The following is a 27,996-nucleotide window of genomic DNA, read 5'->3' on the forward strand; positions in this document are numbered from 1 at the left end:
TCTGTCAAAAACAAAAACGCCATCGAACAAAAACCCTGCTCAAAGAACGAACGTGGAACTCGAAAGACCCTTTACTAAACACTTGTTCATTGTATGCATATTCAAATAGCAATTATTTGAAAGTATGCGCGCGTATCTGCTTACTAACACCGTTACAATCACATATGGCATTCAACAAAATCATTGAATGTGCATAATTTCGATATCATCAACTTCACGGTCGAGTTGATAAAAAATATGCAATAATACAAGTTTTCGCAATTGGAAACAAAAACAAAAAATGCAATAAAATAAACAGCGCCAATTTCTATTTGCAGGTGCATAATATGCAAATATATTCATACATACATACATATATGCATTGTGTGTGTGTGTAGTTGTGGTGGAAATGTGGGAAAATACATGGAAATTCGTTATTTGAAGCCAAAAGTACCAGCATGAAATGGCGTGAATGCTGATTATGTGTGTGATAATAATTACTACGTGTATTATTTTGTGAGTGTGGTCGATTAAATTTACGGCTGACAATTTTCAAATTATTTGTTTATTTTGATATTCAATTGTCGCCATTCAAATGTGTGTGTATGTGTTTTGTGCTAAATCAATGGATTGTGTGTGCGTGTGTGTGTGTAAGTACATATACACAGAGGGATGTGTGTAAAAATGTAAACTTTTTTATCGTCGCTTTTTGCATTTGGATGGATTCTCACTAACACCTTTACATAAATAAATTAGAATTCACCAGCCACGTATTTGCGATGATTTACTTTGAAAGTTCTGAAAGTGTATGAAAACTATTTACGCAAATTTGTTGGCACCAGTCATCCATGGCTATGGGATTTTTGTGCGCTGACAGGCGGAAATCCGCTTTAAAATAAATTGAAATTTACACAAAAATTCGATTTAAATATTTCAGATTCCCAACTCAATCAAGGAATTTTTTTATGGCACTAGAAAATATATAAAAATTTAATTACTGATTAAGTACATAAAAAACGGCGGTTCCCAACAAAATAATTTTACGTGGCTTTGCCCAGCGCTAAATTAAACTAAAAATCAGCAAAAAAATTTGGTCAGATTCAATAAATTTAAAATGACCAAAAACAATTTTACCCAAATTCGACAAAGCAAATGCGGTATTTTTCACGCGTTAGAGTGGCAACTGAAATAACTGCAAAAAAAGGTAATATAATGGCAAAAACAACTGGACTCGAGCGACTTGAGCCACACGGCAAGCGGGCTGAGTTACGATTCCTTCATTAACACACTTTTATTAGGTCGGGTTGTATGTATGTATGTATGTAACGGAATCTTTGAGCTTAATTTTCACTGGCTTCTAAACATCTGATCGACTTGAAATTTTGCACACCTATCAAGGACCGATGACAATGCAATAATTTGATAAAAGTTTTCCATTATCCTTATTGGGATTGCCAGGATTAATATTTTCTTTTTTTACCTGTGGGCAAAAAGTAAGGTGAATTTGAATCTTTGAATCTTTTTTTTAACACACTTTTATTAGGTCGGGTTGTATGTATGTATGTAACGGAATCTTTGAGCTTAATTTTCACTGGCTTCTAAACATCTGATCGACTTGAAATTTTGCACACCTATCAAGGACCGATGACAATGCAATAATTTGATAAAAATTTTCCATTATCCTTATTGGGATTGCCAGGATTAAATTTTTTCTTTTTTTACCTGTGGGCAAAAAGTAAGGTGAATTTGGTTGTAAAATGAAAAATCGTCATTTATTCTTGTAAATCAATTTCATCCCCTTCAAAATAATGCCCTCTCGATGAAATACACTTATGCCAACGAGTTTTCCAATCCCCGAAACATGCCAAATAGTCCATTTCCGGTAGTGGTCTCTTGAGTTTTGGGAATAGCCAGAAGTCACACGGAGCCAAATCAGGCGAAAACGGTGGTTGCGGAACGATATGCGTGGAATTTTTGGCGAAATAGTCACGAAGAACGAGTGCAGTGTGAGACATGTGAGATAAATTTTCCATTATCCTTATTAGGATTGCCAGGATTAATATTTTATTTTTTAACACACTTTTATTAGCTCGGGTTGTATGTATGAATGACTGTAACGGAATCTTTGAGCTTAATTTTCACTGGCTTCTAAAAATCTGATCGACTCGGAACACACAACATAGATGACTAGATGGGAAACTCTTTTTCTCGTGAGAGCGCTGAAAAATGTGCACTTTTTATAACATTTGCCAATATTGCCATACCGGTAGAAACATGAATTGGGTATTTTTTTAAACAAAAATTGGGAATTTTTAGTTTCCACACCACCATTGAGGTTAGTACTTAGTGTGCGGTTGTGTAATAGTATATTACTCGTAAACACCTACATATACTAAAAATAAAAAATAGTTAAAAAAAAACACGCTTTTATTGCTAATCGAACTAAAAAGTAGAAAATAAAAAATAGTTTAAAAAAACTAAAAAACACGCTTTTATTGCTAATCGAACTAAAAAGTAGAAAATAAATTTTAATGACGAAGGGACCTATAATGAAGTAATAGCAAATCGAAGGATCAGTCATAGTCAACTACCTCAGAACAGAATTATAACAAAAATTAAGATACAAATAGAGTAATTCAAATTAGAGTTAAAAGCGTGGGATGCATTTTGCTTCACTTTCATAACCCTCTGTACATAGGTAGTTGCCAATAGAATGATTGTAATATTTACTATATCAAGCATCCCACGCTTTTAACTCTAATTTGAATTACTCTATTTGTATCTTAATTTTTGTTATAATTCTGTTCTGAGGTAGTTGACTATGACTGATCCTTCGATTTGCTATTACTTCATTATAGGTCCCTTCGTCATTAAAATTTATTTTCTACTTTTTAGTTCGATTAGCAATAAAAGCGTATTTTTTAGTTTTTTTAAACTATTTTTTATTTTTATTTCATTACGAGATGAAATAAAATAAAAAATTATATACTGAGCCCTACCGCATTTTTCATTTAGCATAAATATTTATTTTTTTTTGTCTCTCCGTTATAACTCTAAACAACGTGAATTCAATACTCTTCGTCTTTGGTCTACGGAAACCAATTTTCTCGCTAAACTCAAAGCTGCACCTCTGAAGTAATACCCCACAGCAGTTCGCCGGAGCTTAAACCCCTTTCAATAACTACTGTTGAATGCACCTTAACAGATGCCGGATTTCCATCACAGAAAGAAACGATTAATAACATACTCTTATACGCAGACTCAATTTTTGAAATTTACATTCAAGTGTGAAAAAGAGTTAAACAAGCCGCCGCCGCAGCTGAATGGATTGGTGCGTAACTACCATGCGGAAGTACGCAAGCTCGAGACACCAATTGATAAGAAAGGTTTTTCTAAAGCGGTCGCCCCTCGGCAGACAACGGCGAACCTCCGAGGGGATTTCTGTCATGAAAAGGCTCCTCATAAAAATATCTGCCGTTCGGAGGCGGTGTAAAACTGTAGGTCCCTCAATTTGGCGAAAAATTCAAAACACCCACCACAAATAATAGGTCTATGAATAAGTTCGTGCGGTTTTTTTTCGAAATTTGAATTTCGGATCATTCCCATGGCTTTTAAACGTTTGGAAATGGTTGATTGATCAACTCCCAAAGTTTTTGCAACCTCTTCTTGCGTTTGAGCCGGATCTTGATCGAGCAATTCCTCCAATTCGGTATCCATGAACTTTGGCGGCGCGGCCAAAATCACCACTTTTAAAGCGTGCAAACCACTTCTGGCACGTTCGCTCAGCTAGAGCATGCTCACCATAAACTTCCACCAAGATACGATGACTTTCGGCTGCTTTTTTCTTCATATTAAAATAATGAAGAAGAATTCCCCGCAAAAACACATTATTTGGCACGAAATTCGACATTTTCAAGTGTGGTAAAAATATTGTTGTTTACGCTTCAAATAAAAAACTTATACTGACGTTTGTGCCTTACGACAGTAGCTCTCCAATGAATGTTTGGAAATGTGGATCGATGGAATAATAATCAAGTTACGCCATCTGTTGTAAAACCGCACGAACTTATCCATAGACCTATTAGGTTGGTCAAACACTCAAATAGGATGCAGGAGCTAGTAAATAAGTCAATATTTTTTCTCCAACGACACGTAGCGAGTGAACCTTCCGACGCATGCTCACAAAAACTCACAAAATTTTCATCGCAATCGCTAAACAGGAGTCTATACACTACAAACAAACAACCTTTTATATTTAAACATACATACATATAAGATAATATTGCTTATCACCTGCATTCCGTTTCGTCAATATTTGACTGTTCTAAGTTCTGAGTAGTCGTCAGGGGTCAACAGTTAACTTTGCAACCGGACTAAACTCTCTTAACTCTCATGTATGTATGTAAGTATCTCCACTCCTCTTTTTCGGCAGACTTAGCAAGTGGCGAATAGATGAAGCAGATGAGCATATTGCGGCAACGCGGGAAGAGAGCTGCCTTAAATTACATGTGCTGGTAAGGCAACGCGGCCTAATGAGCTATAGCCATACTCGTTATCGGCGAATCTTACTCGATACCTTCGTTGTTGCTTCCGCATGCAAATTTTTGGTCAAATTAATCGAGCATAAAGATAGCGAGCGGGGAAATAGCGAATAGAAGAGGCCTTTCATTCACAGCCAAGTAAATTTTATGAAGACAGTTTTATTTACCTGAAAAACATATAGGCCCCTATTATGAGTTAAATTCGATCTTCGATATTCGTTGGTTGTCGAAGACCGAAAATCGAATGTCAATTTCGTATTATGAGCGGTGCAGCCCTGTCGAAATTTTCGTTGAATACCGAATTTAGAGTCGAATGCAATTTTGCTTTCGACTGTGTTGCGTATTGTGGGTAAACTTGTTAAAATGTAAGTTGTTTGCGATTATTTATGGTTTTATAGTAAACAAATAATAAATATATACTAATTTTGTTAATTTTATGCAGGCCGAAAGTCGTGAGTACCAAACAGCAATTAGAAAGGCTAGTTTCATTAATGGAAGAGAATCCACATTTCGCAAAAGGGATTTGCACCAAAGTTCAAGCAGCAAAAAAATGGGAGGAATTTACAACGGAGCTGAATTGCTTGGGACCACCAGTTAGAACGGCAGCAAAATGGATTAAGGTTAATAATGGTTTTTTTTGTGATGTTTATAGAAATACATTTTTATTTTCCCTTGGCAGGTTTGGGCTGAAATACGTAGAGGAACTGAAATACATATTTTTTTCGAATGACGAATAATTGAATAAAGAAAATTTATAACAAAAATAAAAGAGAAACTGTGGCGTAAAGATTTCTATTTAATACTTTTTAGATTTTTCTATAATATTCTAAGCATTTTATTTCTTATGTTTTCTGCTTCTCCGTTATTTGGCTCCACTTCAATATCTTCAGCATCATCGTTGAGGGTCTCATCGGATAACTCTTCATCCGGAAGTTGAACATTATAAAACAAGCAAATGTTGTGCAAGGCTGCACACACATTAATAATTTGCTTTTTTTGGAGAACAGTGAAGAGCTCTTGACTTGGGTGCACTGCTGCAACTGGTTTTCTGTACTGGACAGTATGTTCATAAACGCCTCTTTAGATGATCTAAAGTTCTTTAAAAATCTGTAAGAAAATTTGTGTAATATTAAGTACGTCAACACATTTTGAAAATTCTAAACATACTCAGTGGAAGCCATTTCTAGGGGGTTGGATGCGCCCCTCAACTGTTTTCTACTTCTATCTAGTTCCGCTAATCTTTCATCGTCCGATAAATCGTCGAACCACAACTCCGTTGTACTCATTTTCACAAAAAATACTTTTTTTAACTTTTAAAAATGTTGTTAGCAAAGAATTTCAATACAATCGGTTTTTCTTTTATTTTGATTTGCTGTATCAGCTGAGAAAAAATTATCTATTGTAAATGCGTCGAACGATCGAAATTCACAATAGTCCTATTCTTCAACGAATGAGCACCATAATACCAAATGAAAATTCGTTCGATCAGCACTTTCGACTACAGTCGAAGATCGAATGTTGCGCATAATAAGGGCCATAGGCCCCTATTATGAGTTAGATTCGATCTTCGATATTCGTTGGTTGTCGAAGATCGAAAATCGAATGTCAATTTGATATTATGAGCGGTGCAGCCCTGTCGAAATTTTCGTTGAATACCGAATTTAGAGTCGAATGCAATTTTGCTTTCGATTGTGTTGCGTATTGTGGGTAAACTTGTTAAAATGTAAGTTGTTTGCGATTATTTATGGTTTTATAGTAAACAAATAATAAATATATACTAATTTTATTAATTTTATGCAGGTCGAAAGTCGTGAGTACCAAACAGCAATTAGAAAGGCTAGTTTCATTAATGGAAGAGAATCCACAATTCGCAAAAGGGATTTGCACCAAAGTTCAAGCAGCAAAAAAATGGGAGGAATTTACAACGGAGGTGAATTGCTTGGGACCACCAGTGAGAACGGCGCAGCAAAATGGATTAAGTTTAATAATGGTTTTTTTTTTTGTGATGTTTATAGAAATACATTTTTATTTTCCTTTGGCAGGTATGGGCTGAAATACGTAGAGGAACTGAAATACATATTTTTTTCGAATGACGAATAATTGAATAAAGAAAATTTATAACAAAAATAAAACAGAAACTGTGGCGGATTTCTATTTAATACTTTTTAGATTTTTCTATAATATTCTAAGAATTTCATTTTTTATGCTGTATTTGCTATAAAAATGTGCTTTTCTTTGTTGCAGATCAGCCTCTGTACTACTAAATTGTATCCATCTTTGGCAAATATAATTTTCCAGGACATCTCTTATTTCCGATAGCACAACAGACACAGTGGGTTGAGCAAGTCCTAGCATACCTTCATTACCAATACTCAATTGGTACGATCCCTGAGCACAAAATCGCAGAACTGTGGCTAGCTTTAACATATTTGGAATGGATTTGGCTCGGGTGCACTGCTGCAACTGGTTTTCTGTACTGGACAGTAGGTTCATAAACGCTTCTTTAGATAATCTAAAGTTCTATAAAAATCTGTAAGGAAATTCCTGTAATATTAAGTACGTCAACATATTTTGAAAATTCTAAACTTACTCAGTGGAAGCCATTTCTAGCGGGTTGGATGCGCCCCTCAACTGTTTTCTACTTCTAGCTAGTTCCGCTAATCTTTCATCGTCCGATAAATCGTCGAACCACAACTCCGTTGTACTCATTTTCACAAAAAATACTTTTTTTAACTTTTAAAAATGTTGTTAGCAAAGAATTTCAATACAATCGGTTTTTCTTTTATTTTGATTTGCTGTATCAGCTGAGAAAAAATTATCTATTGTAAATGCGTCGAACGATCGAAATTCACAATAGTCCTATTCTTCAACGAATGAGCACCATAATACCAAATGAAAATTCGTTCGATCAGCACTTTCGACTACAGTCGAAGATCGAATGTTGCGCATAATAAGGGCCATAGGCCCCTATTATGAGTTAGATTCGATCTTCGATATTCGTTGGTTGTCGAAGATCGAAAATCGAATGTCAATTTGATATTATGAGCGGTGCAGCCCTGTCGAAATTTTCGTTGAATACCGAATTTAGAGTCGAATGCAATTTTGCTTTCGATTGTGTTGCGTATTGTGGGTAAACTTGTTAAAATGTAAGTTGTTTGCGATTATTTATGGTTTTATAGTAAACAAATAATAAATATATACTAATTTTATTAATTTTATGCAGGTCGAAAGTCGTGAGTACCAAACAGCAATTAGAAAGGCTAGTTTCATTAATGGAAGAGAATCCACAATTCGCAAAAGGGATTTGCACCAAAGTTCAAGCAGCAAAAAAATGGGAGGAATTTACAACGGAGGTGAATTGCTTGGGACCACCAGTGAGAACGGCGCAGCAAAATGGATTAAGTTTAATAATGGTTTTTTTTTTTGTGATGTTTATAGAAATACATTTTTATTTTCCTTTGGCAGGTATGGGCTGAAATACGTAGAGGAACTGAAATACATATTTTTTTCGAATGACGAATAATTGAATAAAGAAAATTTATAACAAAAATAAAACAGAAACTGTGGCGGATTTCTATTTAATACTTTTTAGATTTTTCTATAATATTCTAAGAATTTCATTTTTTATGCTGTATTTGCTATAAAAATGTGCTTTTCTTTGTTGCAGATCAGCCTCTGTACTACTAAATTGTATCCATCTTTGGCAAATATAATTTTCCAGGACATCTCTTATTTCCGATAGCACAACAGACACAGTGGGTTGAGCAAGTCCTAGCATACCTTCATTACCAATACTCAATTGGTACGATCCCTGAGCACAAAATCGCAGAACTGTGGCTAGCTTTAACATATTTGGAATGGATTTGGCTCGGGTGCACTGCTGCAACTGGTTTTCTGTACTGGACAGTAGGTTCATAAACGCTTCTTTAGATAATCTAAAGTTCTATAAAAATCTGTAAGGAAATTCCTGTAATATTAAGTACGTCAACATATTTTGAAAATTCTAAACTTACTCAGTGGAAGCCATTTCTAGCGGGTTGGATGCGCCCCTCAACTGTTTACTACTTCTAGCTAGTTCCACTAATTTTTCATCGTCCGATGAATCGTGGAACCACAACTCCGTTGTACTCATTTTCACAAAAAATACTTTTTTAACTTTTAAAAATGTTGTTAGCAAAGAATTTCAACACAATCGGTTGTTATTTTATTTTGATTTGCTGTATCAGCTGAGAAAAAATTATCTATTGTAAATGCGTCGAGCGATCGAAATTCACAATAGTCCTATTCTTCAACGAATGAGCACCATAATACCAAATGAAAATTCGTTCGATCAGCACTTTCGACTACAGTCGAAGATCGAATGTTGCTCATAATAAGGGCCATAATGATGATTATTTTTACTAAATGACCTAGTGAAACAGTTATTCTTGCACAAAGACATTATTTCATCTCAGATTATGAACAAAACCAAAAATAACGTAAAATATATAATAATTCAATAACTGCAAGTAAAACAGTTATTAGTTATTTCAAATTAGTTAAATTTGCTCATACATCTCCTGCCTGAAAAGTATTTTGTTGATTATCCGTTATTTTTTATAACTGTTTCAGACCTACGAGATAAACTTTCTATTAACTTTTGGCATCTCTCCTAAGGAATAGAGTTCCACGCTTCGTCTACTCCGTGCCATTTTTAATTTTTTTTTTTTGCCCAATCTTAACCTTAACCACAGATTTTCAATGTTGTTAAGGTCGGGGATTTTATTTGACTAATCAAGAACTTCAATTTTTTCTAAGGAAAGTCAATTTTCACCACTTTTGCTGCGTGCTAGGGGTCGTCATCGTGCATGAATAACCAGTTTAGTGGTATGGACTCCTAGAAATATATCTCAATCGCATTTCGAGAATATCAAGAAAGGCAAACTTATCCATATTGTCATTTATTCTCACTTTTGGGCCAACAACATTCTAAAAAATTAGTCCCCAAAGTTTCAAATCACCTACACTGTGCTTACGGTCATTGTTGTATAGCGAGGATTGAACTTTTGGTTGTTTTTCACGATGAACAACAGCCTTCCCATCAGAATCAATCATTCTAAGATTAGTTTCATCCGTAAAAAGTTTATTTCCTTAAATTTTATGTGTTTGCTTCTTAGGGCATTTGCGGAAGTTGAACGACGTGCCTAGATATTTTTTTTCGAAGGTAGCAGTTTTCTTTGCTGACGCGCCCGCACAATTCGCCCGCAAAAGTCTGCTTGATATATTTAGGTTACATTCCTTATTTATTTCAAGCGTTATCGCTCGAGAGGTCTTAAAAGGGGCAAGCTTATTTTCTTAACGATGGTCTTGTTTTGCTGAATTCTAGTCTTTCGCGGAGGCGTCCTTCGAATTTTCTGTTTTTGAAGCACATTTTTGACTGTACTAATACATTTGATGGCATTGTAATTTTGGTTGTTTTGTATCTTTTTCGTAAAAGTCTTAAATAATCTTTTTTTTTCAAGCGAATAACTTTTTTAAAGGAAATAATTATATTTGCAATTATAACAAACGTAAATGTATATTACCAAAAAATTTGTATCTTATCTAATGATTGAATTCGAAATAAAATATGACAAAGGGAAACATTAAAAAAGTTTGCGGGACTTACCATGGTATTGCCCGATATCTTCAGTTAATCTTCCCAGAAATAACAATTCGTATAGAGGACACTATTTCTCTGTCCATAGCTGTATGCAGTTTTATACAAATAGACCGTGATGGCTCATAGTATTAGCCATTTTATGGCAACTAATTGCCAACTTTACATCAATAGACGGCCAGGTGCCTAAACACTATGCAATAAACGGGAACTAGCGATAGATTCGGTCAACATGACACACATACATATGCTCGTCTCTCTCCTTCCTTGATGGTGAGTGAATAGAAATCATCCGATCGACTTGACTTGACTTTGACTTTCTCTTTTGGTTGTTTATTATTTGTTTCTACATTGGATGGGAAAATACAAAAGGTCCTGAAAGTCATGATGGTCGCAATAACTGCTGTAGTGAGAGAACCTTTTTCTGAAGACTCTGGGAATGGCATATAAGTCCCAGAAAAGTTATTATTTTTAATTAAAAAATATGACACACAAATATATACTACAAACTTTTAAAAATTCGCTACAATACTTTTTTTAATACATTCCAAAAATCACTAGATTCTTTGACACCCACATCAACCCCTTAATCAAACTTGCAGATAGCACCACTCACTTAAAAGTACTTCAAGTACCCGTATCTAGAAGGCATATTTAAAGCTCGACCGTAAATTTAATTATTTTTTCAGAAGTAAGCTATTTAAGCCACTATGCAAATAAATCTGAACATATGTATGTATGAATGTGTACACATATACAAGCCTACAATAGAGTTCCACAACAAGGCACTAAGAACGCACGCATACATATGTATGTACATACATATATATGTACACCTGTGTTCAAAATAATAGGAGTGCGAAGATTTAACAAAATTCCCAAATATTTAACAAATTTCAAACAAAAATACCTCAACATTTTTTGTGTTGAGCATTTTCTACCATATAAAAGACATGCTTCATTTGGAAGAAAATTCTTAACGTCGTATGCAAAAAAAATATTATCAAAAATGCATTTTTAAGCAGATTTGAACATATGTACACTTTCCTACCTTAAGTTTTCCAAGGATTCTGATTGAAAAGTTAAAGACTTCGGTGACTATCTTTTTTTTACTTTGTTAAATTTTTTGAATTTTGTGCAAAGTTTGGAGCATTGAGTTATATGGTTTTTGCTGTGGAATGCACAATGCTTTTATAAAAAAAATAATACAAAACACAAGTTCAGAATTAGTAATATGTCGCGCTCTTATTACTTTGCGCGCAGGTGTATGAATTTATCTACTTAAATACATTGCTCCGGAAGTACGCACGCTGTAAGCGCTTCTTAACACTTTCACTGCAGAATTCTTGGCAAGTTGAGTGGGTTGATTGTGCGAAGATACGAACTAAGCAAAATCAAAACTTTGAGTGAACTTTCGCAAACAGAAGCGCACTAGCGCACAAACACTTATGAGTATTTAAGCCTGTGCACTCATTAATTATAACTAATAGCAACAAACAATTATTATTATTATAACTACAATTTCTCATTATTTGCACCGTTAGCGAACAAAGTAGAGCGGAATCCATATGTTTAGTTATTTGTAAAGTTGTTCATTTTGCTTGTTAGTTTCGTAGTTTGCTTCTGCATTACCACAGTTGCACACACACATACAGACGTACACTTGCACGCGTATTTACCCACATTTATTTATTTACATAAGTTTAGTTGTTATTCAACATATTGTACACGTACTTCCATACACACACTCGTACTTATGCAGCTAATGTATTGTGTACTCGTATCATTGCCATCAACAGTAGAAAATGGCAAGGCTCTCACTACATAGGGAACCGTGCAAGTGTGAGAGATTGAGAGCGCACATTAACATTCCGAACTCGCAAAATCGTTGGGTTGTTTGCCGCTTCATTTGCTCGCTGAATACATTTCTCGCACATCAATGCACTGATTTTATTGTGTTTTATGTGCATTTCTACACACACATACATGCATATATCCAGTTAGTAGATATTTTATGAAGGCATGCAGACAATCACTCGCACATACATTTATATCTATTTATGTAGGACTTTGCATGTGGATATAGTTACATACATATAATATATGTATATCTATCATCTATATATTTTGTAGTTTGCGCAGCTCTTCGAGTGTGAATAATAATTATTTTGCAGATCTCAATTAGCATATTTATGTATGTATATAAAACCAAATAATCATAATCACTAGTCTGCTGGTAGGCATATTGATAGCATGAACTTTCATTGGCCTACTTCAGCAAGGACAACACTTTTGTATAGCTAAAATCGAAACATATTGCTATTCACTCGCACATACTTACATGCATACGTAAATAGGCAGATATATAAATTGATTGCGTTTTGTTGTTTAGAAAAACCTTTTTTAGCTACATGTGAACGGATAGAAGGTCAACTTATGTATATAAATGTCATCCAGTTATGAGCGAAGGCATTAAAGGCGTAGGGAAACTATGCATTTTAAATAGTATTTAATATTATTTAAAAAATATATAATTTAAAAAAAATATTACAAGATATGAAATATCAAATTATATTAAAAAAAATCACAGCTATCGAAAATTTTAGGATAACTTGAGCAAACTTGTATAAAGTACCGCCAGGCCTTGAAATAAAAATGTTCACCATTTATTAAGAAAGTCAAAGAATGTCTTATTATTCAAGTCTCCTTATTCAAAGAAAGTTCTAATGCGACATACTTTCTTTCAAGTGAAAATCACACAATAAAGGCCCCATCAGATATACATACTTACATAGAAGGAGAAGTGTCATTTGAACTCATTTTGCAAACAAAAGTGCTTACCTGCTATTTGAACCCTGGAAAATGTAGTTTGAGAAAGTTCTTTCCAAATTTTTGGAAATCATTTTCGCAAAGGAAACGTTCATATTCAATCACTGCGTGGACACAAAACTGGGTCACACAAAAAATAGTTAAAGTCCACCCCTGTATTTAAAGTTTATTTTAGGAGGATTTAGAAAAACAGTTTAAAGCAAAATTTTAATGAATTTCAAAGTACTTGAGATTGATGAAACAAGAAAGATATCTAGAGAGATACATCTCTGGGTAACTGCCCCAACTATACGAAATGCAAGATCGCGTATATCTAAAGGGTGATTTTTTAGCTATTATCTTTTTAAACAGTTGCTTTAAACAGCTGACGCACGTTTCGTGTTTTGTTTCACTGTCAAACATCTTCAGTTTGGTCTATAGTTTAACCATGAATCGTCTTACAAACGAACAAAGCTTGTAAATCATTGAATTTTATTATAAAAATGCGTGTTCTGTTAAGAAAGTTTATCGCGCGCTTCTTCCGTTTTATAGTCAGTTTAATCGACCCACTGAAGCGGCTATTCGAGCCATTGTAACTAAATTTAGAACCAAATTTACATTTTTGGACATCAAACCACCAACACGCTTACGTAGAGTACGAACTGAAGAAAATGTCGCAGCTGCATCGGCCAGTGTTAATGATGACCATCAATTATCGATTCGTCGCCGTTCGCAGTAATGGGGCCTCTGTTACTCAACAACGTGGAAAATTTTGCGAAAGGATTTAGGAGTGAAGTCTTTCAAAATACAGCTGGTGCAAGAATTGAAGCCGAACGATCTACCGCAACGCATAATTTTTGGTGAATGGACTCATGGAAATTTGGCCGAAGATCCACTTTTTTATCGAAAAATTGTGTTCAGCGACGAAACTCTTTTGGATCAATGGGTACGTAAATAAGCAGAATTGTCGATTTTGGAGTGAAGATCAGCCAGAAGAATTGCAAGAGCTACCAATGGATCCAGAAAAGGTCACAGTTTGGTGCGGTTTATGGGCTGGAGGTATCATTGGACCGTACTTCTTCAAAGATGCTGCAAATCGTAACGTAACTGTGAATGGTAAGCGCTATCGTGAAATGAAATGCAAGAGCTTGACTTGCATGACATGTGGTTTCAGCAAGACGGTGCCACATACCACAACAATGGACTTGTTGAGAGACGAGTTCGGTGAACATTTTATTTCACGTTCGGGACCTGTCAATTGGCCACACAGATCGAGCGATATAACGCCTTTAGATTATTTTTTGTGGCGCTATGTTAAAGCTCAAGTCTACTCAGCCAAGCCTGCTTCAATTAACGCATTGAAAGACAACATTAAAGCATTTATATGTGAGATACCGGCCGAAACATTGGAAAGAGTATGTCAAAATTGGACTAAGCGGATGGACCATTTGAAGCGCAGTCGCGGTCAACATTTGAAAGAAATAATCTTCAAACATTAAATTATATGGACTGTACTATCGATTTAAATAAAAATTTCATGCATTTTTCTGAATTTTACGTGTTTTTTTGAAAAGCTTTCCTATAGCTCTTAAAAAATCACCCTTTACTTATGTTCGCTATTTGAGGCTGTCAATACTATCATCATGCAGGCAGGGTTGTAGCGGAAAATAACATTTTTCTACGGCACAATTTTAATTTTAGTTCTAATTTTGATTACTTCACCTTCAGCTTTATTTATTCATATAGAATTATAAACACGAACTTAAATACTTTACTAGAGTACTTCAAGTAGATATACAGTGAACTCTCTCTTAAGCGGAAACCTAAGGGACTAAAAAAATTGTCCGCTTATGGAAGGTGTCCGTTAGAAGAGAGTACACTGTATATACCTGTACAATTGGTGCATACTTATTTTGTAGGGTATTGAGGCGAGATTCTCCTCTAATTTGTAGTGAACGTCTTGATGTTGTTCCAGGTTCCATTGCTCAAGAAAGCAAACTTATTTGCTAACAATGTCGAAATATCGACATTCATTTATCCCGCAGCTAGTTAAGGAATGATTTCATTCCCAAATAATAAATAAAAATAGTTTAGTAAATTCTAAGTATAATCATATGCAGGGCTGAACAAATCCAAACATATGTATTTTAAGAATAACAAAAGATAAACATGTTTTTCCTAAACAGTAAACAAAGAAACTAATATACAAGTCGTGTACCTAAGTTGAGGTATAAGTATAAATACGATTGTCAAATATGTTGGCAGTCAGTCCAGTATTAACATAGTGCTAAGAACTGCCCTAAAATTAAATTCATAAAAATAAATTTGTATATATTTTCCAAAGACAAGCAAGTCTTTAACTATCTTTGAAGTCTTTAACTAGCTTCAGCGTCAACGCATATTCAACAACGCCTACAGAAGAGTTCAAGCTCCCGTAACAATTAAGTTTCCTTGGCCTCCTAATTCAAAGAATGCAGCTAATGGGGCAAGGCAAAGAGGACTTCCGAACGCTCTAAAGTTTTCCAGACGAATATCTGTACCATGATCAAAATTGTCGATGTGCGTACTTGCAAAAATTAATCTATTTGGCCTACGAAAAAAAGGGTTTCGGAAAATATGAAGGCAGACTAACCACGTCAAAGACCCCACCTTTTCCCAGAGTGCTTCAGAAAGCGTCAAATGTATTTCAAAAACCGTAAAATGTACTTCAGAGTAGTCAATTGTACTTCTAAAACTGTAAAATATGGCTCAGCAAAGGTAAAATGTACTTTAGAAGACTTAAATTAAAACTTTTACCAAGCCAAATATTTCAACTACATTTAGTCCGCGCATTATTAAGCAAATTCTCTTCTACAGGGTGGCTGATGAATTTTGCTACATTAAGAAACTCAAATAACTTTTTTTTTAGTGTATGGAATTCATTTATTTTTTTTCAAGTTGAAGGTCATTAAATTTTATTAAATGTAGCTTAACTAGTTTTAAAAATAATTGAATTTAAATGCCCCCCATGCTCGTTGACACAAGTGCGGCATCTTAGTAAAAAGTTGTTCATTGCTGCTTTGAGAGTTGCGACAGGAATAGCCGCAATTGTTGCCCGAATGGATTGTTTTAGTTCATCCAAATTTGTTGCTTTGTTTTATAAACTTCTTGTTTGCATAAACCCCACAAGAAAAAGTCAGGTGCAGTAAGGTCAGGCGACCTGGGGGGCCAACGAAATTCGGAGTTTCTTGAAATCCGTTTATTGGGAAATTTTCGTCGCAACTCTGTCATAACAGTCTGGGCTACGTGAGACGTTGCCCCATCTTGTTGAAACCACACAGAGTTGAAAGGAATTCTCTTTCGGCGTAGTTCTGGATAGAAAAATTCTTTCAGCATTTTCAAATAACGGTCTCCAGTAACCGTAACGGTGTGACCATTTTCTTCAAAAAAATAAGGCCCGACAATACAGCGTGAAGAAACCGCACACCACACTGTCACGCGAAGAGGATGCAATTCCGTCTCGTGGAGTATCTGTGGGTTAGAAGTACTCCATATTCGACAATTTTGTTTGTTCGCATTGCCGTTTAAACCGAAATGGGCCTCACCAGACATGAAAAGGCAGTTTAACATGTTTTGGTCTTCTTCCACCATTTGCAGGATCTTCTGGCAAAATTCCAAGCGAATCGGCAAGTCTGCTGCATTCAGTTTGTTAACCATTTGAATTTTGTAGGGAAATAAGTCTAAATCTTTGTGCATTATTGTTTGCAAAGACTGTCGGCTGACACCAAGTTGAGCAGATAAGCTTCTTGTTGAAACCCTTGGATTGCTTTGTATAGCTGCAGCTACAGCATCGATCGTTTCCTCCGTCCGAACTGGTGGGTTTCGACGATAAGGCCTTCTTGCGACTGTTCCTTGCTGAGCAAAATTATTCACCAGTCTCATTATGGTCCATCTGCTCGGGGGATCGCCGCCAAACATCCGCCTGTACTCTCTCTGTACCAAAACTACGGACTCCAGTGCGTGATAGCGGCGGACTATCCAAATTCTTGTTTGCGTGTCCCAGTTATCCATTTTAATAAATTTTAAAGATCAATCTGCAAATTAAAACAAAAATGGAATAGATAACTTAAAAAGAAAAAAAGTTATTCAATTTTTTTTTGGTAGCGGCTTTCATCAGCCACCCTGTATTTTCTATTTCTTCAAGGTGGAAATGACAGTCTTGGTGGCGATTGTGGCAGGCCATTAAATATTCTACCACATTCTACCAGATGGACTATATTTATTAGATATACCAGCTACATTAATTAAATAATTATTTCTTTATTAAGTAGACATTCTGAACAACTTTAACAAAACTTTTCGTAAGTGGTCAACCGCCACGGTAGAATCCTAGCTGGCATTTCGGGGCTTCCCAAACTGGTGCACTATGCACTCCAGCCTACACTTGCCATTACAACGATTGCGCATGAGTGTACAAACAATGACATAGGCACACTTTTACAGACTGGTAAGCTACTTATCTTTGTGAAAACTGTAAGAGAAGCGAATGTAAGATGGCATAATGAAGCCACCTACAAGATCGCCGGACAATTGTTGCCGACTCTCAATGTTAAATCCACAAGATCTCTTCTAAGCCAAAATAAGCACTGGCTTAGCACACTGATTTATGTAATAACAGGGCACTGTCTAATAGCCAGAGATGCCCAGAGGATGGGTGTGCAAACACATGAGTTCTGCAGAAGCTTTTTAGATGAGGAAAAGGCGATCTCGTATCTCCTGTGCCATTTTTCTGCTCTATCCAGTCGTAGATTTACCATTTTAGACAGACAATTCTTTAATGAGGTGGAATATCTCAGTACTGTGGAAATAAGGGATCTTCTAAAATTTTTGAAAAGCACTCACTTGTTTTAGGAATTAAAAGGACAAGTTCTCCACGCGGCACTATAATGGGCTATAAACCTGAGTGTGTCCAACAGTTACAACCGCTTTAACCTAACCTAACCTGCTTCTAATTTGAAAAATAAATTAAATAAGTAAATATATTTGACATCACCATTAATAAATTATAATAAATAAATAATTATAATAATAAATAAATTACTGTTTAATTTTTGTATTTTGTTATTCTGACGTACATTTTATGGATTCTAAATTAGGATTGAGTATTCTACTCTTGAAAAAGACGATCGGTTGAGTCAAAACAAGCCTGCATAGGATTTCTGTATTTATATGTCAAGAAAATCACAAGTCGAATATAGCACAGCCATCAGGCACAAATAACCTGGAAGAAAACAGGAAATCACATTCACTTAAAGAGAGGCAGTATATTTGGGAGAGTGCACTTTAGATTTCTGAGGGACTGTCCCCTCGGCAGTTTCATCATTATAAATAGCTTCCTATGGGAAGATGGATAAATAAGGCAATTTCTTTATTACTTGGTATTATTTTTAGACAAAGTTTTTTGTTTTGTGCACGTAATATTCAATAGGGAATACAAGTAAACATAAGCTCATAGGAATTCATATTTCGTATAAAAACGTTGCTAAATGTTCGTTTCTCCTATTTCTTACGTAAGTATTTATGTACGTTTGTGTAAGTGCCATCTCTGGGTGTGTGTTGTAAATGTTACCTCAAGGCAAAAAAATAAATTGTAGTCTAATTGGCATCATTATTTTCGCTAATAAACGGATGTGCCAGGTGGAAAGGAAAACAGATACATGTTTCAGTTTGGGGCATATGGATACATGATATGCTTATCCATACATACATACATACACATATACATATCCACATACAATATTTTGGCACGTGATGGCCGACGAGTGTTTTTACGTGTATACAAACACTAATACAGGTGCATGTGTATTCGGGTGATTACTACAACATCCCGACAAGGAAGCATAAATGTGCATATGTTTGTGTATGAGTCGTGCAGAAAAAATATAAATGACTACCAAAACAATAGTTGGTATGATCAGATAATAGGAAAGGAGTAAAGGGAAATATTACAAGCAAGCATCAAAGCAATAGAATTCGGAATCACTTGAAATATGAGAATTTAAAATAGTAAAATAAAAATCCCTGCCAGCTATTGGCGTAAATTATGCACTTTTTGGTAGTTTTGCAACATGGCTTTTTAGATAGGAAAAGAGCTTACGAGAAAACGCTGCAAGCGGTTCATTTAGTGCGGCAAACTATGCTCACCAACAAGGTTGGCTGGAATAATTTGCAACATTTTATTGCTTTTCGTACTACTTATGCGTAATTATGTCAGTTGTAAACCGACAAGTGAAAATTATCTCTCGCACATAAAAGCGAAAATAATTACTGAAAAGCGTTGTGGCAGCATCGTTGATTTGATTGTTGAAATAGAAGTAGGAAGAGGAAAGTCACTGAAGCACTGAGGCAGTGCAAAGAAGAGACAGAAGAAGGGCATGGTTTAGGAACCACGAGTTAGCTTTGTCTTTGACCTTTTTCATTAGTGTAGCATTTTCAGCGCCTAAAATCATGCCATTTTTACGACTCTAATACAGCGGCATTAGCATTATCTACAGCGACTTTGAAACGTTTTCAGTTGTACTTACAGATTTCCGCATGCCATGCGCCAGTGTTTACTGACACACACAAGCAGCATCATGTGCAAACTCACACATAGAGATTACCTTTTGTAAAATTGAAAATGCTCACTATATCAGCAGCATCAGCTGCAATCAGCTTCGTGGGCTTTGGTGTACTCATGGTGTAGGTGTGTGTGTATGTTTACTTAGTTTCCGTGCTCTTCTCATAGCAACACTGCTTCCGGGTGATTGCGTAAAATTATTCAAGAGCGATGCCGCACGCACCGGAATAGATGCACAACCACATACACACACACGGTATGTGTAGACGTTTATAATGCCATATGTTTAACAGTACATTTCTGTTGGCTTTCTAATTTTAGAAATGTTTGCTTTCATGCTTCAATGCAGTAGTACATGAAATTATTGGGATATTTGCTATTCAGTTGAAATGAATGCCGAATTTATAGCCGGGAGTTATCAAAAATATCAACTTTTCCTTAAATTTGTATGAGAAAGTGTTTTACAAACAGAATGTGTCGGTTTCAAACAGTCTCTTTTTACAAATATATGTATGTGTGTGTATTTGTGGCATATATCAATCGACTAGTTAGCCCGACAGAAAGACCCTGCAAGGATAACTTAAACTAATGACACAATTTTCTGATTCAGCGTTTGTTAAGGGTCTGTCAAAAACGCGCCTAGATACTGTTTTAAAACAAAACATGTACAAATTTAGTTCCTTTCAGGTTTCACTATTTTTATGAAAAATAGGGATAAATTAATCTGAAAAATTACATCATTTAAATGTCGACCATGACCACGTCTACAGTGAGCCGATTCATGAATACCAAATTGTTGAGAAAGTCGAGATATCGATGTTGCAGGTTGTTCAGCAACACTTTGCGCTACAGCAGCAATACTCTCCACAGAACGTCCAGTTTTTGGTCTACCAGTTCCAGTACTTTTGAATTATCGACTCATCTAGAAGATTATTTCCACCAAAAAGTCATGAATTTTGTGATACGTTGTCGTTAAAGATCGACCATTTTCTTAAGGCGACACATACCTGTAAAATTTCGAAAAAAATTCTCTATTCTTTGTGTTCGAGCGCTGGGAGAGGTATAGTTACGTTGCCAACTTTAGACGCGTTTTTCTCAAAACTATTATATTTTTGGCGTACACGATAACTCGAAAAGTTATTGACCGATCTCCCTGAAATTTTGCACACATCTTTTTTATGATATTACTTTCTATGTGAATTTACAATTCGAAAATTTTTCGAAAAAATAATTTTTATAAAAATTTTAATAAAATAGTAGAAAAACTCGGCCAAAAATTCATTTTTTTAAGCATTTTATTCCGCGATGTTTTTTTTCATTTTTGTTTAATTCATATGGAAATTATGACATTAATAAACAAAAAAATGTTTGGATTTTTGTCATGTCACTGACGCCGATGCCACAATGCCCACCGATTGAGAAGCCCCGTTGCGACCTTCCTGGAAGAATTGAATGTACATTGGCCATTTTAAATGATTAAAATAAAAAAAAATGTATATTATTTTAATGTATAAATAAACTGTATGCCAATTTTGAAAATAATATATTGACTTCTTCATTTTAAATAATTTTAATGAAAATCAGGGAAAATATGGCCGTTTACAGGTATCTGCCCCCTTAATAAATTTCAATAATTGTAAGATTTTGTTCTATCCTTTAACTTTACTTAACAAGTGTCAAAGATGACATCAAAAAAATACCGTCTAGGCGTTATTTACTACATCTTGGCGTCATTTTTGAAAGACCCTTTACTGCTTCCCAAAATTTCAAAACGGTCGCTCGCGATTTCACTTAGTCTTCTGATGCTGTAAATTTTTGGTTCAAGCGAAAATGGAGGGAAAATGAGTTTTCGCGAAAAAGGAAATATTTTATAAAGTATTAATGATGTTTACGTACCTGTTTGTTATAAATAATAGAAACCATTATTGCTAGAATTTCCTATATGTTATGCCAAGGCTCTATCAAATGCACAGCGACATTTCGCGTATTTCTGGGATAAATTTTTTACTACTTAAAAAATTTAAAACTAGCCCGGACCTGTGGAAAAAGGCTTCATGCTTCAGGCGTACCAGTTTTTATTTTTTCCACTTCTTGTACAGAATTAATGTGATTAAAAACTTTAGTACTGCGCCGGAAATGTGGAGAGAACCATGAAAGACGTAACAGTTCTAATCTGTCCAGTTTAGTACTAGTTCCAAATTGTCAAAAAATGGTGCAGCGGAAGACGTATGAATTTGAAGGTCATTACCGTGTAAAATTCTTTTTAATCACAATCTTAAACTGTAGGTCACTCCATTTGTGAAAACTACATCATAACCCATGACAAAAATTGGAGGAGGAGCTCGGCAAAACACCTCAAAGGACTGTAAGCGCCAATTTTATATATACAACTATATATGAAAGAAAATTCTTATTTAAGCGAAACAAATTGTCAAAATTCAATGCGGTTTTTGAATGGCTTCGAATTTGCTCCTTATTGTATTACACTAAAACTAAATGGCCTAAAAATTCTGATTAAACAGTTTAAAATTTTGATGGCAATTTTTTTGAATTCAAAAAATTTATGAGAATTCTGCACAAAGTTCGGAAGTTTGATCCAGAAAGGGTTTGTTGTAAAATATACTTATTTTTGCAAAAAATTAACAATATAGCATAAAAACGATTATTTTAAATAGATATTGACCTAATTATGGAGCACAAGTGTACGAGTATATTGGCGCAGATATGTCATTCAAATCAGGTAAATTTCCCACATCTAATGACATGTCCACAGTGAAGCTATTCAATAATCTCTAACATTTAATCAGCGTAGCATTTAAAATGATGGAAACTATTTTTTGTAACAGCGGCCAAACATGCACCGAAAATTATTTTAGAATTTCGTTCCCTACACGCACGCAATCACCAACCTCGCAGTGCACTTCAGCTATGAAAAACTCTTACGTGACGTAGCATAAAAATAAATTCGACATCAATTTGTTAACTTTTGGTTAACGTCAGTGGACACCCCACAATTCGGAAGTGCAAGCCCTACTATTATTTCATTAATATTATTAGTTAAGTCCTCTTAGAGAGAAAATAGTGAAAGGAATAAGAAAAAGCATGGCTACGGACCGGTCATGCGAAATAGCCTCTTTATGTTATGTAATATGAAGTTCATGGAAAATTTAAATGAAAATAAAGAAGGGCATATTAGCAAAATTATGATTTTAATTAGTTTGTCTTTAATCCTAGAGTAGTCGCGTCCTTTCGGGAAACGCGAGTGATTGGGAGCATTTTGCCGGCGTATTTTATTTATTTATAGATCGCGAGGCTACAGAAATTTCAAATTGATAAGCAGCCATCTCGAATAGTATGAGAGTATGGGATCATGAAAACGAAAGTACAAGGTTTATAAATTTTATTTTAAATTTGGGTACGCAGTGTTATAGCCCATTGAATTTTAGTACAACAAAGTGCAAGTTTTAAGTCGCTAAAAATTTCGTTTCATTTAAAAAAAATGTTCCTCTCCTCCGATGTTTCGTAGTTTCTTCGCTTAAAAAACGTTGTGAACTCATTAGTTTTGTAATATGCAGGATACATATTATATTAATCAATTGCGAAATCCAAATTTACTCCTCATTTTATTATTTCATTTCTAACTTGAACACAAAAAAAGTTTAATTCGGTCAGTCAATTCATAATTTGTTTACAGGCCTCTTGAAATTGACGTTCAGTGTATTTTGTTACAACAAAAAAAATGGTATACAATTTTTAAAGGATCATTAAACTGAGCCTATTGAAGTTGAGCGAAATTATATTGAATAAAAAAAAATATTTCATTTAGAAGTTCACATTCGCTTATTTTTGCTATGGTACTTCTCCAAAAAAACTGTATTTTTTCCTCCGATATTTTCAATTGCAATCCTAAGTTTTAACCATTTTTTGGCTCTATATAAAAAATTTCAACATTTTTCTTTTCATGGAAAAAAATGCGTGGCCTTGTCAAAAAAAAAATTGTTAAAAATAAACGGTATTTTTTAACTACTTATATTTGTACTTTATTGTAACAAATTTGATTGAGCTATAAAACTGCATACCAAAAATTATTCTAAAAATTCTGATTAAAAAGTTGGCAATTTTGGTGAATATTTGCAAAATTTTTATAATTAATCCACAAATTAAAAAAAAAAACGACTTAAGTGGACTTTGTTGCATAATGTATTAAACTTTTAAAAGAGTTAATAAGCAATTGGCGCCATACCCGCTTAAGCAATTTTGACCGAGTTTAACAAAGGGCGTCAGTCGTTTATACCCATTTCATTGCCCATGAGTGTAAATCTAAGTTTGAGAAAAAGATCTGGCAACTTTTGCAAAGTAATGAAATTTTTAAAGGTATTTTCCACTCAATTCAACTAGCGATAAAAAACGGGGTTAAGAGAAAATATATTGGTAAGTGTGATAAAATACACAAAATTGTATTATTCCCTTGACCAGCGGCAACTTTTTAAGTTGAGCCACTTTAATATACAAATACACAAATTTGCATTGATAGGTCACATTTAGCTATTATAACAAATTCATTATTACGCTCTTTTGCCGAAGTCGAATTATTGATCTTTACTGATCTTCATCATTAGGGCACGCATACATTCAAGTAGGTGGAAAGCAAGCCCACTTCCAGCTGGGTATAATCCCTTCTATATTCCGGCACACACAAACACTCTTCCTCTTTTCCTCGCTCTCTCTCTTTTACAAACGTAGTTCGTTTACATTAACCGTAATGATAAGCCCAGTATTCCTACAACTACGCTTTAAATGCCCATCTTCAGGCGCCTCATTTGCTTCATTTCGCCATCTCGTATTGCCTCGGCTGGCAGGCGGCAGGCGGCAGGTGGTCGTTCCGTCGTCATCATCTGGCATTTGCTCTTTTTGCCATTCAACCATTCAACACTGGTAATTACGCAGGTAAATATGTTGGCCTTGGGCAATGCGATAGCTTGTGTTTGCTTCCTTTTAATGCTCCTTTTACTCGTACTCCACATTTTATCTCCGGTATTTCCATTGGATGTGGCAAGCAATGGGCATAAAAGTGTAATTTTTAGTGTTGTTAATTTTTTGCTATGATTTCTGTTCTTTGGTGAAAGTGAAAAACGTATCAGGCAAGAGAAGTTGCTTAAAAAGAATTACAAAATTACTGTTTGAAATTTCATTTGCGTTTGAGCTATTTTCGGAGCCGATGGGTTTGTTTGTTCAAAGGAGGGAGATATTGAAAAGAGTATTGATGGGATACCCTTTGTGCTGTCAAAATATGCTCTAAAGTGAGCCATTTTTGAAGCTTTTTTTATGAAAAACTGTTTTTCAGAAAAGAGAAGGTCTGATGAGGCAACAGCCAACACCTACCGTATTGCATCAAGGGAGGTAAATATGCATAAGAAATTATTTCAATCAGCAGTGCCAGAAACCATAAAGCTGAAGTCCAAAGAAAAGCCGTGAACGGTAATAGCACGTCAAAGGTAAGCTAAGGCACTTGCCATTGCCAGCCGAGGAGCAGCCACTGTTAAAAATACGATGATGCGAGTTTGAAGCTGGCCGAGCCACACACAAATCCATTAGATTGATTATATTATATTATATTATATTATATTATATTATATTATATTATATTATATTATATTATATTATATTATATTATATTATATTATATTATATTATATTATATTATATTATATTATATTATATTATATTATATTATATTATATTATATTATATTATATTATGTACTAGATATGTACGGGCACTACTTTTAATAATATTCTCGTAAGAAAAGTAGTTTTGGAGCAGTTGTTCGGAAAGATGGAAACTTCTTTCAGGTCGATCCGTTTTCTTCATGCTGCGTTCACATTTTTCCAAAGCATATTTTTAGTGCCGTCGGAAAACGATCTCCGAGGGTTAGTTTACAGGCATTCAGACGAAGGCAGAATTCGGATGAGTCAGATAGTGAGCGAAGATGAGAACAAATAGAGAAAGTCAGTACCAGATGAACAGACATCGACGGACATGTCGATATATGGTTGAGACAGAAATAGATTCGCAGGTTTGCCTTTTCTGCCGTAGAGCGACCGCTATTAGAAAAAACTTTTTTTTATCATTTTGGTGTTTCGTGCACGGTTTTTGAACCTACGCATTACCAAGTCCCTTACTACCTCAAAACAGTCCCTTACTACTACAACAGTGACTTATAAGTGTAAGATGCGCTGACTAATTGTTTGCTGGCAGGAGGTACATCGTTTTGTCCTCGTTCACTACCAGATCCTTGAAGAGAAGTAAGTCCTCATGCCCTGACGTTAGTCGCCACGAAATTTTTTTTTTTTTTTGAATTTGTCTTAGGCTAGGATGCTTTTAAGGGGTATACTATAAAATTATTAGAGCTAAAAGTATTTTTGTTTTCCACCTTTAAACGGGTTAAGTATCAAAATCAACACTTCTAATTTTTAAAGCAATTTAAAGTGACCCTATCTGCAGTGCGACATTTCGCCGCTGGTATAGCTAAAACGAATCATAAAGTGCGAGGTGTGTTGAAAAGTATCGCGCATTTTGTGTTTTTTGAAAAATTATTTATTTATTCTTTAATATCTATTTTGTCCCCTTCAAAGTAGTCCCCATGAGATATTATGCACTTGTGCCAACGTTTTTTCCAATCTTCGAAGCACTTCAAAAACTCATTTTTTTATCTTGTTCAGCTCCTCCTTCGATGCCGTCTTTATTTCGTCAATCGTAGCGTAGCGTCGTCCTTTCATGGGTCTCTTAAGTTTCGGGAACAAGAAAAAGTCACAGGGGCCAGATCTGGGGAATACGGTGGCTGTGGCATCATTAGTGTGTTGTTTTTGGACAAAAAGTCGCCCACAAACAACGATGTGTGAGCCGGGGCGTTATCGTGATGCAAGAGCCAATTTTTGTTCTTCCACAAATCCGGGCGTTTCTGGCGGATTGCTTCGCGCAAATTGCGCATAACCTGCAGGTAATAATCCTTATTGACCGTTTTACCCTGTGGCAAGAACTCGTGATGCGCAACGCCCCTGCAATCAAAGAAAACAGTAAGCAAAACTTTTACACTCGACCGAACTTGGCGCGCTTTTTTCGGTATTGGTTCGTGCGGCAGCTTCCATTGAGATAATAGAGCTTTGGTTTCCACGTCATAACTATAAACCCACGATTCATCACCAGTTATGACCCTCTGGAGCAAATTTGGATCGTCGCGGACAGAGTCCAACATCTCATTAGCAATGTTCCTGCGTGCTGCTTTTGGTCGAAATTGAGCAGTTTTGGTACGAATTTTGCGGCGACCCCTCTCATGCCCAAATCATTGAAAAAAAAATCGAATGGCTCCAGCCAATCGATGTGTCTAGGTCCTCAGCAACTTCTTTAACGGTGGTTCGACGATTCACTTCATCAATTTTTTCGTCTGCTGTTGAAGTGCTCGGGCGTCCGGCACACTTTTCGTCGTTCACATCTTCTCGGCCTTCTTAGAACATTTTGTACCACCGATAACCGTTAGTTGGGCCAAAGTAGCTTCTCCGTATGACATTGCACTGAGTCAACATTCGGAATGCATCTACGCACTTAATTTCGTTTTTCACACAAAATTTGATACAGGTTCTTTGATCCATGTTTTTGAATAGATAAAAATCGAAGACGAGCCGAGACACCTGCAAGCAAAGCAGCTGTCAACAATTAAGTAAAAATTCAAAATGGCCGAACTGGTCGGCATAAGTAAGAGACATGAGCACCAACATATCGCCACAAAAAGATCGAAATTCGAATATACGTAACCTGCGAAAATTCAAAATTCGCGACACTTTTTGAACACACCTCGTATGTATCAAAAGATATTCTTTGTGTGGAATTTCTGCAATATGTTTAATAGGAGTTTTAGTTTGATTTTATTGTTAAAAATTAAATTAAGAATTTTTGGAAATTGTCCGCATTTCGCTAAATATGCAGTGCATAGATGTAAAATCCAAATTACCGTTACTACGTACATACATATTTCGGCATTACATAACTATTGCACTCAAATATTTAACCGATAAGAGCAAATGGGTTTATTAATTGGAAATCTATCAATAATTGATAACAGTATTTGCTAATCTTGTCGCTCACATTATGCACATAGATAATTTGATATTACGCACAAATACATGCACCAACAAAGGCAATATAAAACACAAGCACACAATTTCATTATTTCAGATTAATTGCGGAGGGAGGCGATTGGGCTGTCAGGAAACTACTCAGCATAGTCGAGTAATCGGTAGATCGTCGGATATGGCAGCCGAGCAACCAGTAATTGAATTAACAAAATTTAATTAAACTAATAAATTCTGCAAATACATTAAGTAAATCATTGCAGTAATAACAATAGGGGAAAGTGAGGTTTAATGGATGCATTT

At 35.3% G+C, this 27,996-nt stretch overlaps 1 protein-coding gene across 1 annotated transcript; it reads right to left on the reverse strand.

Moving 5' to 3' along the window:
- Positions 1-5,266: 5,266 nt before the first annotated feature.
- Positions 5,267-6,000, reverse strand: LOC129249280 (uncharacterized). Its single transcript, XM_054888992.1, has 2 exons — positions 5,688-6,000; positions 5,267-5,627 (listed from the first exon to the last, which is right to left on the reverse strand). Exons 1-2 carry the CDS (start codon positions 5,804-5,806, stop codon positions 5,363-5,365), a joined length of 384 nt encoding a protein of 127 aa, XP_054744967.1. The 5' UTR covers positions 5,807-6,000; the 3' UTR covers positions 5,267-5,362.
- Positions 6,001-27,996: the final 21,996 nt, after the last annotated feature.

This window comes from Anastrepha obliqua, chromosome 5, assembly GCF_027943255.1.
Source record: "Anastrepha obliqua isolate idAnaObli1 chromosome 5, idAnaObli1_1.0, whole genome shotgun sequence".
Classification (NCBI taxonomy): Eukaryota; Metazoa; Arthropoda; class Insecta; order Diptera; family Tephritidae; genus Anastrepha; species Anastrepha obliqua.

Bases quoted from the DNA above. Each gene is read 5' to 3' on its own strand.
- LOC129249280 (XM_054888992.1), bottom strand. From the start codon at position 5,806: ATGAGTACAACGGAGTTGTGGTTCGACGATTTATCGGACGATGAAAGA. The intron at 5,628-5,687 runs GTATGTTTAGAA...ATTTTCTTACAG, and splicing joins CTAGAAATGGCTTCCACTGA to ATTTTTAAAGAACTTTAGAT.